The 16,538-nt window shown below is 39.9% G+C and overlaps 1 protein-coding gene across 1 annotated transcript in view; it reads right to left on the bottom strand.

Moving 5' to 3' along the window:
- The window catches only part of FBXW7 (F-box and WD repeat domain containing 7, E3 ubiquitin protein ligase), a 29,724-nt gene extending 14,577 nt beyond the window's left edge, over positions 1–15,147 (bottom strand). The window contains exons 1-3 of the mRNA XM_010014667.1: positions 15,053–15,147; positions 11,491–11,632; positions 4,005–4,139 (exon numbers count right to left, since the gene is read on the bottom strand). Coding sequence (XP_010012969.1) covers positions 4,005–4,139; positions 11,491–11,632; positions 15,053–15,135 — 360 coding nt within the window. The 5' untranslated portion in view covers positions 15,136–15,147. The remainder of the gene's footprint in view (positions 1–4,004; positions 4,140–11,490; positions 11,633–15,052) is intronic.
- Positions 15,148–16,538: the final 1,391 nt, after the last annotated feature.

Here is a 16,538-nt window from a genome sequence, read left to right as displayed (position 1 = left end):
GTGTAACAATCATCTGAAGTAACTAGATCCACACAGATCACACTAGAAATGATTCTTGTATTTGCAAGAATGTAGGTGTCACCTGAAATCACTATTATCTTTTCTTTTCAAATGTAATTCAAATCACTTTGAAGCATTAACAGAATTATTGCTAAAATAATGTTATTTTACCTAACATGTATACCAGAAGTTATTTTGAGAGTTTAACTAGAAAACACAACACTGACCATGTGAGCAAATAGGCAAATGCAGTTTGATGAGTAACATCAGTCAGTAAAAGCCTAACTACAGGAAAACTAACAGCTACCTGCACCCACATTCAGGAGCACGGTACAGCTGTAGGAAGTGCAGCATTACCTACCCCTCATTTCCTGACCTAAGCACAAATGCACCCCTGAGCAGTGTTACAGGCGGTTTGGGGACTGGGAGGACTGAAGCATCACTTCAGTACTGTACTCAGTACATTACCAAAAACACATGGGAGATCCCAGTGAGCACCAGAAGACAAACAAAAGATGAACTTTTCCAAGTGACAGGATTAAAGGCTATTGGGAGAGCTGACTGAGCTAAGCCATGTAATGCCCACGACAAACCCCCCAAAATCTCCACAAATATCTCCAGGTGTACTGAAGTCTTAAATGGGGCAGGGGCATCTAAAACACAATCCAAAACGCAGGGACAGCTATCATTAAAGGTAGGATGACCAAGTACAGCTTTTCTACTTGGCAGCAACAATGTATGTCCACAGTCATGAAGAATAAAAGTGTAAGATCAGAGAAGTCCCTTCCATGGCTAAAAACTCTGCAGAAACACCCATATTGATACAAAGGGATGCACAGAACTACTCGCATGCTGAAACAGCGGGGTCTTTGTCAGTAACTAATAGGATGTAAAAAAATTGGATGATCTGATTTCACTGACAGGTTTTGCTTCTGCTTGACATATCTTTCTGTGTTTAGGATTTTGTGTTTAATTTTTAGCTCAAGTTATGATGCATATAAATAGAATCTGCCCTTCAATGCAGCACACACTGGAATTCAGTAAGGAAGCCATAATGATAGGATGTTGACCTCAGCAGATTTTTGACCTTATTATGTGATAAACATTTACTTTCAGTAATCTAGATCAGCCAGTGACCGAGAAGGAAATAAAAATTCAGTATGCCAGAACTGTTTGCATTCTGACCACGCACACACCTTGTTTGCAGGTCATCACCTGCAGCTCATGTTGAACACATAGGACTCCACATTTAAGGGACCTGTGTCTTAAGTTAAGTTAGATCCCATATATACCCTGGGTCATAAATCTGAGGAATCTTTCTTCTGTCCCTACTCAGGGAGTCAGCGTTTAGGATCAGGTGTAAAGCTCTCTATTACAAGAGCAACTGTACCCATCCTTTGAGACTTCTTGGCTTAACTCCTGGCACGTAAAATTATTTAGTGTTTCCTAACACGCATCAGATAGTCCTTTCCATTTCTGCTGGATGTTCCTTAACTGACAGCAGAGTTTGTTTGCATATCATGTGTCCTGTCTATACAGATGCAGATGCTTGCTAAGATGGTGTTAATTAAAACCTGCGAGCCAACTGATTCTTTAACAAGTTACATATGGGTGACATTTATTTTAGACTGTATTTATCTAAATAGTCATCAAGGGTCAACACAGCCCACAGCTGACTTTAAGATTAGCGGTGCATGGAAGATGATGTCCCTTTGTCTCAGCTCATAAATCTAGTTCTAAGAAAACTTCAGGTGGCAAAGATCTGACCTTTGACACCACTGGACTTAGGACTACTCTCTGCTGGAGCGTTAATAATACCCAATAATAAACAGTCTCTTGCCTTTTCCTTCATGCACACAGAGAGCACCAACAAAAATGGCTGATTTCCGCTAAACTCCTAATCTGTGGCTTTCTAGACCTGGTTTTCACAAACAAGTAATTTCAATAATTATTTCTAAAGCCTCAACAAGAAAGCAGGAGTATTCATTTCAGATTAACTGTTTAAATTGCATGTTTCCTCAGGAGGAAATCAAAGATATTCTTGCTTATTCAGCTATTAAGTTACGGTCTTTGCATTGCTGAAAACGTTTTCGAAGGAAAGCTCTCCTGTCCAAATCATCTTCTCGCCCTGGTTTGCATCCGACAGCACTGCAGATAACTACAGATGTTAACACGGAGCGACAACTCAAGGGAGCATGTTTTCCCAGGATGCTGGCTTTGACAGGGAAGCCTGTTTGCAGAATTACTGACCCCAGCAACTTGTTCTTGCCCCCACAGCTCAGTTCGTCACCCCCTGCTGCAGCCGGCATCTGCAGCTGGGGACAGCATCACTTAGGAGATCAGGGTGAAGAATGAGCTTCAAAAAGGAGAGGAGATGGTGGAGTTAGCTCAATGGGTTTTTTTGTTTAACTTGGTTCATTTTAGTGACAGTGACAGAGAATTAGGAAGCAAAGATTATTTAAACCAGCTTCACTGGTGAAGTCAGCCTTTCATGCAGCTACTATGCACCTGACAATATCCTGGGGTCAAGTAAAAACACTAAAAATAAACAAACTAAACACAACTAACTTACAATGGAGTCAAGAAATGTAAGTGAGAATGAAAGTTTTACAGCTAAATAGCTTATCTTTTCTATGAAGAAATTACTAAAGCTGAAATAAATACATGATCATCAATTACAGCCTAACTAGATCGCTGCTTGTACTTGAATTAGTTTTGCCACTAAATCACACAAAGACACCTGAGCTGTCAGTTACAGTGATCAACTCTGCGTTAGATTTTCAGCTTTCATAGATGCAGAAGTGGCAAAGCATCTTCATGTATCCTAAGTTAATACCTGTTGTATAAATTGCTTCCAACCCTTACAAACGCCAACCAGCAAGGGAAGGCTGTAACACCCCCTGATTTGTGAATATACGACAGTATATTAAAGGTAAGAAGGGTCTTACACATCCAAGTATTCAAAAATAGGATATATACCAGAAAAAATGACAAGAAGCAGAGATACAGAACAGTCTTCTGCTAACAAGACTATGTTAAACACAGCAACCAAATACTAGCACCAGAATATCTTTTCAGAACTTGCTTTGTAACTTGTTAGTAACTGAAGACTTACAAAGATGTCAGCCCTTATGAAAATTTCCGCATGGAAAACCCAACATGCAGTAGATCTGGAAAAAGAAAATAGACTTTCTCCCATTCCAAATAACAACCAATTTCCAATTCCCTATAATCAATCAAAGCTAGAACTACCATGTCAAAATTAAATAAAGTTCATCTAATAATTGTAGCAACCAGCATTTGCAAACTTTCATGTGCACCCTCATGTTCTAGTTGTGAGGACATAAAGAATTACTATTCTGCAGACATCATTTACTGACACATGCTGAAATCTAAATTTTAGTTTCTCTTTAACCTCATACAACGTGACCTCATTTGCAGTAACAGATTTACTGTAACACATCTGCTTAATTAGGGTTCGCCTTTATCCTTGGTGAGAAGCGCTCCTCTGGGTTTACTTTTGGGTTTTCTGGTAGAGATTTTAAGGCTCAGTTTGTTTAAAATAAATTTAAAGATAATATTAACAAGCCCCCCACCCACCACTTAAAGCATTAAAGAGTAACACACTTACAGAACAATGTGCAAAAGGTCTTGCATCCAGAGGAAATGTTTGTGTGCACGCACTACCAGATTTAGTTCTCAAAAAGAAAAAAGCACAATCAGCCCAATTAAGATACAGAGGTATTTTTAAAGCTACTGGGATTTTGTTCAAAGGTATTTCCAGGTTATTTTTTATTTCCAGGTATCTAAATGCCTACCAAGAGGTAAAAGTATGGTCATCTGAAATTACAGTAGCCATGTTGCAACAGTGTACCAAACTGTGGATCTCTAACACCAGTTTACATCGCCACACTGGCAAATCTGAGTGCCATAATTAGCAAGGAAGTTTTTAAAAGGTGTCAGCTGATGCACTGCATTGTTCAGCATTAAACTGTATTTCTCACCTCTTTTGGGAGCAAGGAAATGAAGTCTCTTTGAAACTGGGGCTCTATCACTTGCATCATGTGTTTTACTTGTGTTGGTTCACAACTATCAATGAGTTCATCTAAAGCAAGTAGTTTCTCTGGTCCACTCCAGCTCTGCAAGGGTAAAAAAAAAAAAAGAAAGAGAAAGGTCAGTTTAACACATGAGTTTGGTTTATATTAGTAAGTGCTGTCGCTTTGCCAAGAAGGCAAGTTAAGTTTCCTCATCGACCTATAGACAAGCATATAAAGAAGCCAGGAAGATAAATGCTCATGTTAATTACACAAAAATGAGAAGCTCATCAACACCGAATATTCAAAATTACTACATTGATTCATAAGCTAAGAAAGGATTTGTTATACACACACATACAGATTAGCAATTAAACAGATAATAATATTTAATAATAATAATTAAATTAATTAAGCTTCTTTTGAAGTTGATGAAATCTACACACGCTGACAATGAAGGGGTTGCAACAGAACACGTTCCCTCTCCATCTCTCTCCACTGTGCATGCAGTGAGATGACAACTTCTAACCTTTCTATTTCACCTTGTAGGCCAAAAAGTTTAAATGAAATGAGAGCAAAAAGAAACTTTCTCTAGAAGTACATTAGCTTACTGCCTGCTTATTGCTATGCTATGTCCCTAAGTGACAATGCTGTAATTTCAGAATCCTGGCTATAAACCAACGTGTATTTTGCAAGCATCAATTTACACTTGAATAAACAGGGAATTTCGATTGGTAATTTTCTTACTTCACATTTTTACTAATGGGCACCATAAAATGTGAAGATGTTAATAAGGCACTCATCTGAGAGCAGAGCAGATCAGCAGCAGCATTTGTAGAAAAAAAATTAATGACAATATACTGCATTTATGAAAAGCAAGTCTTAAACTCATCTGTGCTCATCAAAGAGTTTCAATTTGCTATTTCTACAGGAAAAAAACAACAGCCACCACTAAGTGATGTAGCAACAGAATTAGAGCATGAATAAAGCCTTAGAGAGAAAATGAGACATAACATTTTTTGAGAGCAGATTCACATTCATACTCTCGCATGTCTTCTAGAGTGACATTTACAAGTAAATTAGCACATACAAATGATATTGTAGTTATGGTAAGAGGCTAACTGAAATGAAAAAGAAAAAAGGCAAGATACCTTACAATTAAGATTTCTGTATTAATCTGCCATGTATCTCAGGACCTTTGTTGCTCATGCTCTACATTTCTGTTCTCTGGCTTTGATTCTGACAATCAACTCTAGTCTCCACAATACTACAGTGTTTGTATATTGTGAAGTTTCTGCAGAACGATGAAGCAAGTGAAGGAGAAGGCAGAATTTTTGAAAGCAAACACCAAGCAGATAAACATGCGGCTTTACTTATATAAAAAGATCATCATGTTGCATCATTTCTCTCTAATTAAAATGACAAAATACCTTGAATGTCAGGAAAAGTGTCATTTGCACACATGATGACCATCTGATATTCACAGAATGGTTTGGGTTAGAATGGACCTGAAAGATCACCCAGTTCCAACCCCCCTGCCATGGGCAGGGACACCTTCCACTAGAGCAGGTTTCTCAAAGCTCCGTCCCACCTGGCCTTGAACAGTGCCAGGGACTGGGCAGGCACAGCTTCTCTGGGCAACCTGTGCCGGGGTCTCAACACCCCTCATAGTGAAGGATTTTTTCTCATGTCTAATCTAACTTTCCCCTCTGTCAGTTTAAAGCCGTTACCCCTTGTCCTATTACTACATACAAGAGGGACTTGTAGAAAGTCCTTTCCCAGCATTCTTATAGGCCCCTTTTAGGTATTGGAAGGCTGCTATAAGGTCTCCACGCAGTCTTCTCTTCTCCAGGCTGAACAGCCTCAACTTTCTCCGCCTGTCTTCATACGGGAGGTGCTCCAGTCCTCAGATCGTCTCTGTGGCCCTTCTCTGGACTTGCTCAAGCAGATGACCCTATTCCACCAGGGCAGTGAAAGCAGTTTTGAGCTACCCTAATGACAGAGCAAGCACCTGCCGGGATGGCTGTGAGCAAGCAGGGAGCGTGTAGCTGCTTCCCCATCCCAGCTACGTGCTCTTGCTCCACAGCAAATGTGTGGCAGATATAGCCACCCTATAGCCCACCTTAATAGAGGAATGGAGGGGGAAGGAAGTTCCTATGGCCTGAGCCCTTCCGCACACTGTTGGCAACTGTAAAATGGTCTAAGTGGGCAAGAAAATAGTCTCCACCCATGTGTGCGTGCAGACTGTCACCACCTGATATTAAAAAGAAACAAGTATGTCTCAGCATAAATTGCAGCAGTGCTGTTATAAACAGCTTTTATTATAAATTTCTTTCAATAGAAACATTTGCCTCACAGAGCGGCTCTCCATAAATCATGCACTGAAGAGCTGTTTATCTCACCAACTTTCCCACTGCTGTTTGTTTCATTAACCCAGAGCTTAGCTGGTGTTAGGTACAAGTGTTTGCAATCTATAATCTCACATGTCAGCTGTGTTTGAATTTAAGAGAATTTAAAAAAAGGCAAAGTAATACCTGTGCTACTTCCTTATAATATGAATTTCCAAGGTCAGTCTTCCCTTAATTTATAATCAGCGACATTTATTAAATTAGAACAACTCAACCTGAAGAGCATTGTTTTTTGCTGTGGCAAACACTGCTCGCAGTTATGAACATGTTATTGATTAATAATTTCACCGTGTGCTATCTTCATCTGTAACTCTCTTAAACTTAGACATCTCTGGGTTTAAAATAAAATACAGATCTGAACAGAAAAGGGAAAAGATTCAAAAATGGGGAAGAGATGCTAATGAATAAAAGCAGTATCCTCTTTCATCTGTCCATTCATCATTAGGGGATGGTTAAGGCAGCTTCCTAAGGCTCTTTTTAAACAATCAGCTGCTACAAAATACTTTCTCTAGGACATTGTCCCCTTAGTCTTTCACTTAAGCAAACAAACCTCCAGCTACAGTCAGTAAGGGGTCTCTGAGGGAAATGCTTGGCATGGAAAATTGGGATGAAGCCTTGCCAGATGAACAAAACTTTGTGTTAACGAAGGCAAGACTAGTAAATTACTGTTTCTGGGCCCCATGGCTTGATCTGTTTGCAGAAAAATACATGCATCTAGCACATGGAGCAGAGGGTAAGAAACACATTTGTGGCTTCGATGAGAAGCAACGGTGAATGAATGCTGTGGAAGAGGAAAAAAAGAAATAAATGTGTGCCAAACAGTTCGCAAAGTTTCAAACATTGTAGATGAGCAGACACTTCTGAGGCACGTAGTGCTCTTCCCTCACATTTATTCAGGGAGATGTTTACTTGTCAGCCAAGGCTCTTTGGCTGGTTCATACCACTTCTTCATTCCATAGTGCAGTTGCTGCAACCACGGCACTACCCATCCCTTCCTTTTCCCCTCTGCTATTATGTTTAAATAATCCTTCCTTTCTTTTCAGGCATGCAAAACTTTATTACCAATATCAACAACTTTTCTGCTTCTACAACTTCTTCGTCCCTCCTGTCTGACCTGCCACCTATCCTTTCATCACCTCCTCTTTCTGCACCCCTACTCTTCCATGACCTATGCTTTCCTACCGCACAGCTCTCATCTGCTAGCTCTGTTCGTAGCAATTACATGCCTGTTCTATGATAGGTATATTTAGAACACCTATGTTAAAGGGTTTCACTTCAGGGTGCTGTTTTCTGTTACTGAGTTCTGTCAATGGAGGTCTGTTATTAAACAGACCTGGAGGAAATGCTTTTCTGGAGGCTGCCTGTGCCCAGCTCTTACTGCCATCCTCCACCTTAAAGGTATCTAATTCCAGACAAAATAGCAGAGCCAAAATCCACTGAAAGAAACACTATCTACATCAGCAACCAGTTTGTCACACCAGGGGAGGTTTGGGAGCAGTGGGTGCTGAAGCCCCTACATCAACCCATCTCTAAGACCTAGTCTAGTCCCCTGGATTTAACATGTGCACCATGTGAGACGTGAACCTGCCTAGAGGAGCAGTGACTGGTTCAGACCCATATGTCCCAACTATGGGTTGGACAATGTAGAGTTTCTTCCGAAAGGAGTCTGGTTTGTGTATATGGAAACTGCCCTGAGCCCTAAGGCAATGGGAAATAAGCAGGGATGATCACGAGATCTACTGTAAGTCTGCACCGTTCCTCTGAAACAAACTGCTAATGGTGATACAGCCACAAGAGGTATGTAGTTGTAGTGTGGATCTCTCCCATTCTATGCAGGGAGGCTGTACAGAAACACTAAACCCTTGACCTGGCCCCACCATGAGATATGAACAGCAAACACAGCAGTGCTGGTTATGACACAATCTTTACCGCCTGCTTCACGTAAGAGGTGGACTACTCAGTCACATGTTTATGCATTGATGAGGATCTTCGGAAGAGTGAGAAATGGAGAATGGAAAGCAATTTGAGTTTAGGTGGCTTAGCCAACCACTTACGTAGAAGCAAGGAACAGTACTCTTGCCAGCCAGAAATCGCAAAAGGATTTTGGACATTATCTAAACTGCTGAGAAAAAGAATGCTTCCAACTGTAGGTAAAATAATAGCATTCACTAGCTACTCAAAGTGATTGCCTGTAGTTGTGTGTGGAACAACTTTTCAACATCAATATTCCAAGAAATACGTTTTTTTTATCACATTACTTAAATAAAACCCAACACTCTAAGTATGTGAAGTAGAAAGAATGAAGAGAGAACTTACATTTAAAGCAGTACTATCTCTGACTGAGCTTAGCATGCAGCTGATTTTTTCCCCCTTATGGCAAGCAATTTAGTGATTTAAAAAAATATATATCCTGCTTCAAATAAAATTTCTTGTAAAAGAAAAGCTCTTGTAAAGATACACCTGGGCACTGGGTTTAAAAGATCCTATAGTGGATATTAAAAAGACCTGAAGCCAAGAGCCACTGAGAGACAGAAAAACTAAATAGGCCTTTAAGAAATGAAATGGATTGAACCTATTAAAATGCTTTTCTATTTTTCTTTCCAAACTAACATTTCATTGAAATCAATATACATCTTCATTTTTAAAGGGAAAGTGCAACTACACTTTCAACTGTTTCTGCATTAGTTTTTTTGTCACTTTAAAAATGAAAGTCTTGGAAGAGCAAAAAATTTAACATGCGAAAGATAAATTTTAAAGAAACCCTTCAAGGCCATCTGAAGTTTTCTTAATATTTGAACAGTGGTCTTGCTTTTTCATTTTAAAAGATAACATAGAATGATTGAAGGCCAATGTACAGGTGAAAGACTTCCAAATAACTGAGTATCACTTGTTACTGCTCGCTCCTATGCCGAAGGACAGTTCTACCTTGAAACAGTACGTGTCCAGCTAACGTGCCCCTGGAAATTTAACTTTAAAATTAATTGGAAATACCCTTTCATATAAAAGAAGATGGTGCTATTAAACAGCCTTAGCTGGCATACTGTACATAATGAAGAAAGCGCTCCCATTTCTGTTTCTCTACAGCGAAAACTTTGTATTGCGAGAAAGATTCTACATGTGCCATTTAATTCTGCCTTTGGGCAGAGCAACCTCCCTTACTTCAAGAATGTGCTTTCATCTTTTGACTGTTTAAGACTTGCCCCTTTCATAAAGCTCACATGGAAAATAAGCACACAGAAATGAGGTGCCTTGGCATTATCCAAGGAGATGTAACACTGAGGTACAGCTACATGACTCTGAAAGCTTTTGGTTCTGTGAATACAACAAAAACTGCCAGTGATAGAAGTGATCAGTGAGTGCTACTCAGTGATCTCCAGTTATGAGAAAGGCCTTTCTCTCAAGAGTACAGATCAGTATTTAGGCACTTAGTACTGCAACCAAGTATTCTGAAAAGTCAGAAGTATCTAACCATATATTTATTACAGCATGGTTTCTACATCACTAACCCCAAATTTAGGACCCTAAGATAATAACAACTGAACTATAGGCAGAATTTCCATAGGCTTATAGACTTCTTTTCCTTATCCTGACCAAACAGCCAATGTCATTGCTTTTACTGTCAAGCATGTTGGCACCACTCTCTCAAAACATTTCAACCTTTCACAGTCTTTGTTTAAAAAATATTGGTAACTAGCAATCTTATGCAAGAAGATACACATTGTAAATTGCAGATAACTATTGTAGCTAAAAATAGCTTTTGCTAGTACAAAGGCTGTAATCTTACAAAACGTTAAAATACAATGTAGTATTAACATTATCATATATACAAAATACTATCCAAATATGATTCTTAGGGGTTAAAAAAGACATTTATATCAGCAGTCTGAGATACACCATAATAATTAAATTTATTTTTAAGAAACTGAATGTGTACAAGAACATCTTAATTCCAAACTTCTACTGTTTTAAGAAGGCTGTGTAAAAATAAAGAATGAAGGAGTTCTGCATTATTATTTTAATGTTCAGAACTGACAGTGATTGAGATCAATGGTATTCTGTGGCAGCACGAAACAAGCCAAAAGCACACTTCTGCCTGCTAAATTGTATGCTTGCTACTGTATCTACAATATTGTTCTATCTTTGCCTGATGAAGTAATTGAAACAATGCCTGTATTAGTTAGTTACTCCTTTTGAAAATGTTTTTAGAGGTAACAGTTTATTAATCACGATAGGAAGACATAATATTTGCATTTTTCAAATCAATGACTAGGACTCATCCCTGCTTCTTAAAAACCCAACAGCAAAACCGTGTGGTGAAGAGATCTCCACAGTACAGGTTACAGAATAGGAGCAGAGGCCTGCTCCAAGCTGTGTTTGTATTAACACACACAAATCTGACTTAGGTACTACCTGATCAGTGTGCACACGGATTTCAGTTTCAAGCTGTGCAAGTGATCCCTAGCACTGTCCTTCACACCTTTTCTTTTGTCAGATTAAGTTTTAGGAATTGCTGAAGGCTGTTGGAAAGATACAGAAAACCTCTTTCCCTGCTCCCTTCAGCTGTGTATGCACGTGTACTGGCTGACATTGTGTTCCATATACAAAGATCAGCAAAAATACACACTGAGTTTCCTTTTAATCTATTTTTGCTAAAGTTTTATTTCTATCCTTAGAAGGCACCAGACATATGACAAATTCAGTGCTATACCTGCACTGAAGCAAACCATGTGCTTAGCTTCAGGCCATGGAAGCAGCCATTATACGCTGCACAGACTTTGCAGAAGATGCAGAAGCATCAAACAGGAAGGGTTATTTTATTAAGAAACCAGAAAAAGCAGTTATTTTTTGTGTGTCTCTACAGTAACTATCTGAAACGGGGAACAACAATGCCTCAAAAGTTGGTGCCCATTTGTTTTGGCAACTGTCCACAGAATCAATGACAGAGATATTCTGGAATGGATGTGGAGGACTGGCTCTACTGAAGAGCCTTTCACTTAAATTATGGAGGCAAACTGCTGCAGGTGTTTATTTCTCTAAGCACTGGTTACCTGAAACATTTTCAGCCATTCCTGAAGGCCCGTCGGTGGCTGCACAGATGTAATGCGGCGACGTTGCTGCCCCTGGCCATTGGCTGCCCTCAGGTCCCCAAAAGTAGTAGGTGTGGCAGAGCATGGCACCAGCCCTGTAGTACTACGATACAAACAAACACCGATAGTCACATGTAAAACATTACTGGAGATTTAGAAGTCTACTGAAGAACAAAATAATCTAGTGCAGAATTTGCAACTATTCCTTAAAACTCCTTAACTTCATGCAAAAAGAGCAACATGAAAAATTGTACTGCTGGTCTCTCATGAGGTCAGTCCCCTCACCTTCATAAATCAGTTCCTACCACTGCAGTGCTAATCCTCCAGCTAGCGGGAAAATGGGGACCACCTCTCAAGGCTGAAAAATTACCACTCTGTTAATTGGTCAGCAGGTTGCCTTTGAAGATGCAGATTTGTATATTCCTTTCCTTTTGAGCTGTGCTGGCGCCTTCTGATGTTTATGGTGATGTAGCAAGCCAGAGTTCAGTCTCACCTGTATGTAAAATGTGCTAGTGCTGCTTCAAAACCAAACAGGAAAAAAAAAAAAGTATCTATTTTTAGCTCTTATTTTGTTGACAAAGAACTAGGAATATCAAGCAGTTCTAGTAGCTTAGTGGTTTGGATTTGGAACCGGGCTTTGAAATCCTCTATACAGTCTTTTGAAGTCTGCATGTTGTTGGAGTGACACAGGAATTAAAAGAGGGGGAGCGAGGTGAAAAGGGAAAAGGAGCCAAAGGTGATCTCTGAATTACAGTCTGATGTTTTCACTCTGACATGTTAAAAACCAGCTCATTCAAACGGGATGGAGCTTTCCGAAGAGCTGGGATTAAGCTGCTATTGTAGGAGTCTAAAGAAATACAACTGACTGGGTTTTCTTTTTTTTTTTTACATAACGTAAAGTACTTCATTCACAGCCTATCGAAGTTGTGCTCCCTCGCAGGAGAGGTGGAACTCCAGTGGTGTTTGCCGAAGCAGGAAAATTTTAAACACAACGTGGGACTCCAAAAAACCTTTTGCTTTTGTGTACGATAAATCCAGCTTTTAAGCAGATGTGAGCTTCAGGGGTTTACTGACTTTTCAGTGGCTACAGAAATAGCTTCAAACAATGCAAGTTCATTTTAATATTTATCTCGTCATACGCTACGAGTATTTTGCCCCAGTCTTCCTTGTTCTGAAGGACAATCACAGCATGTCCTAGCACTTACCCAAAGTGATAAAAAAAAGTAAAGATTGGTTTGAACAGGCTTATTTTTAACTGCTGATTTTACTGATCAATAAGAGCTGATACAAAATACTGTTTTACAGAAGAAGGATCCTCTCAATGACATTTGTTTACTGGCTTTGCCTGTTACACACAAAGAAAGTTCATCAGGCGTGTCAGTTTTAAAGAGTGTCTGATCCTAAGGAAAATGGAAAACAAGCAGGTACAGAACTGCACCGTTTGCCTAAATGCTATTTATATAAAATATAATCAAACAGCTTAAAAGAATCATAGAATCATAGAAAGTTTTGGGTTGGAAAGGACCTTAAGATCATCTAGTTCCAACCCCCCTGCCATGGGCAGGGACACCACACACTAAACTATGTCACCCAAGGCTCTGTCCAGCCTGGCTTTGAACACCTCCAGGGTTGGAGCATTCACAGCTTCCTTGGGCAACCCATTCCAGTGCCTCACCACCCTCACTGTGAAGAACTTCTTCCTTATATCTAATCTAAACTTCCCCTGTTTAAGTTTAAAGCCATTACCCCTTGTCCTACCACTAGAGTCCCTAATGAAGAGTCCCTCCCCAGCATTCTTATAGGCCCCCTTCAGATACTGGAAGGCTGCTATGAGGTCTCCACGCAGCCTTCTCTTCTCCAGGCTGAACAGCCCCAATTTTCTCAGCCTGTCTTCATACGAGAGGTGCTCCAGTCCTCTTATCCTCGGATCGGATGTTATTTAAAGGTTCTTTTATGCCAGTAAAACTCAAAACCCAAACCACATTAATTTGAAAGTATTCTTCAAATAAAAACTGGATTTTCAGCTTACTCATTCTCAGCACCTGTACAGAGATTCTGTATCTCTGTACAGGTGCTATCACTTAAGGTCCAAAATAAGGCTCTTAAAATAGACTTATATTGGATCAGAGCAGTATGTAGCCCTGAGCCTGCCCCAGAAGAACGGTTACACCTCAATTTCTGCTGTAAACTGGTTCTCGGTCAAAACCAGGATCTAAAAGCCTCTTTCCTTTGACCCAAGATTAAACCACAAGATTTTGCGTAATGCTTTATTTTTCCTGTGTGTTTTCTTCCCCCTGAAACAGCCAGCCAGGTTTCCGTGGAAGTTGGACAAGTCCAGCAGTTCCTCTGAACCTGACAGATACACTTGACAAACAGGTACTTGCTTTGTTGCTGAACTGTTTACTCTTGTGGGAGTGCAGAGAATGGTCTGTCACCTGAAGAACTGGTGGCCAACAAGAGTGTTCTTCCATTAGACTGATTTAGAAACCCAGAGAAGCTACCAACTTGAGACTCGAGGGGGATGTGGAAGCTGCAACTGTGCTTCTCAGCAATAAGACATCGCCTCTTTTCCTCTACTGCAGCATTTACATATCTGAAAAGCAACCCTGGAACCTGTTTCCCCCCAGTGCTAACTTTTCACTCATCACCTGACAAACCTCTTAAAGGAAGAGAAATAAAACACAAATTACTTTTAAAGAGCCATCAGTGACTGAGCACTACTACTGTGTGTTCAAAAGAAGTAACATCCCCAAACAGTCTGGAGATGCAAGCGCACTGCTTGTGGGAGGGCTGATGCTTATTACAGGTTATAAACGTAAGATGGTGTAAACTCAAACAGGCTGGGAAGCAGCGTGACACCCAAGCACGATTGTTATGGCAACTCTACAGTAAGAACTGCAGTTGTAAGGCGTGCACCCAGGGCCCTGCTCTATCACTGCTGCTCACGTTTAAGAGTGCCTTACACCACAAAGCATCTGACCGGAACAGCAGCAGTTGTTTGTGTGATCTGGTACCATTTAGGAGTAGTAAGGAAGCAGACTAGAACCCCTAATGCTTTAATACTGTGGATAACAAGTACGTGTGTGTTCCTGTTAAGATCAGATGGTCTGCTCTGCCTACATAAATTTCCATTCTCTCATTCCTGTTACCATAGCAAAGTGATACATTTGATCACAGTTTGTAATAGTCTAAGGGTTTATCATTATGTGCCTTTTTAAAAATCTGATTGATTTTATTCCCAGGAATGCTTCAGCCCTCAAAAAGTCTCTAAGTAAATGGGCATGCTATATTTAGAATGAAACACAAACCTCAACTGAAGAAATGCAAGTCTGGCTACTTCATTAAAACTTGTCTTCAGTTCATGTCATTTAAATTAACTAAGCAATATATGAATGCTGATACCACCCCTCCTTTGCTGTACGGTGCTTTAACATTAACACAGCCATGAACCAGGCTTAGCAATTGGAAAGACAGGATATATGCAAGAATCAGGATCCGGTGATCTCGTATTGCATTTAATTACCTTGTGTATTCTGAGACTTTGCAGGGTTTCTTTCCCAGAGAGAAAGAACGGACCTCGGAGCCATGGTCCAACTTTCTCTTCATCTGTAAGGTGAGGGAAAAGAGTAACAACATGGATTTAGTGACATGACCAGCTGTACTTACACATACTTCTGTAAAATTAATCCATTTTTACCTTCTATTTTAATATCAAATTTCAACAAAGTTGACGCTCAGAAGATGATTTACAGCAACATTTTGGTTCCTAGCTTCAACAGTATTTGATACATCTTTTATACAGTGCATGTATATGCTATTGCTGATTTAGTGTTCTAAATCTGTTGGAATTACATTAATTTCCAAATTTCAAATGTGAAAAGTGTGCAGAACTCTCTGTTGGTTTATTTACCAAGCTGTTCTCTCTCTATTCTCCTGGGAGGGGAGGGAAAAAACTAAACCGAACCTCTTCATTCTTTGTGTTCAGGTTCATTGCTAAGTCTCCCATGGAAATGGTTAAATTTTAGGCAGCCTGTCTGCATTATAAAGCAAATAGTCATTTGAGGGCCTAAAGAAAAAAAAAATCAAATACAGTTTTTTCTCTTGTCTCTCTTTTTATTAAAGCTGTATCTTGAAAACATTTATAAAACTGCCTGATGGATTAACCGACATTTCTACATGAAGGGTAAGAACGAAACCCACTGCGCCTCGGTCCTGAATGTCACCCGCAATTAGATCTGATCAAACCGAAATAATGAGCAGGGCAGCTGCTAAAAGGGAAAGCCAGTCTGCAAAAATTACCGAAGAGATAGAGACCAGTGAAAGCCGTATTTATCCAGTCAGACAAATAAAGATTACTTTCTACATATTTGGGTAATCTTTAACCACAGGCTCTTGGACTCAGCAAGACATACATGTGCCAAACGCGATTCCTGAGGGTTTTGTTGGTTTTCTTTTTTTAAGATGCGATACGCCAAAACACTTCAGCCAGCAGAAGAATGCCTGCTGCTGTTTACAACTGTGAGCTGCAAAATACAGAAACTACTCCTATGGCAGTTCAGACTTTAGTCTGACCATTTGCTCCCTTTTTTCAAAATCTCATCTTTAAGACACAGTTTAAAAGTTGGCATCCTTCTGACACAACTGATTTGATCTTTTTTAACGTTATGTTACACCACAGCTCTTTAACCATTTCCTGTATCAACCTACCGTCCTAAAAACAGAACACCAAAAACCCACAGGATTCTCTAACGCTTCTGGTCCATACACTTTTGTTGGGTTGGGTTTTTTTTCCTCTTTTACTTTTAAAATCCCTTTATGGTTTTCCTGAGAAACAGTTGCCGAAGATCTCGTGTTTTGCTGCATTAGCAATTACAAAGGAAAGCTAACTACAATTAACTGGTCTCATTTTTACCGTAACAGCTACAAGGCAGCCAGAGGAGCTTGCCTCGTGGCTGTGTCTCCTTGCCCATGCCTCGCATGGGACACTCCACAGCATTTCACCAGAGCAA

Source organism: Nestor notabilis, unplaced genomic scaffold, assembly GCF_000696875.1.
Source record: "Nestor notabilis isolate BGI_N333 unplaced genomic scaffold, ASM69687v1 scaffold8565, whole genome shotgun sequence".
NCBI lineage: Eukaryota > Metazoa > Chordata > Aves > Psittaciformes > Psittacidae > Nestor > Nestor notabilis.
The sequence above is the reverse complement of the archived record's forward strand: the minus strand, read 5'-3'. Positions and strand labels throughout refer to the sequence as shown.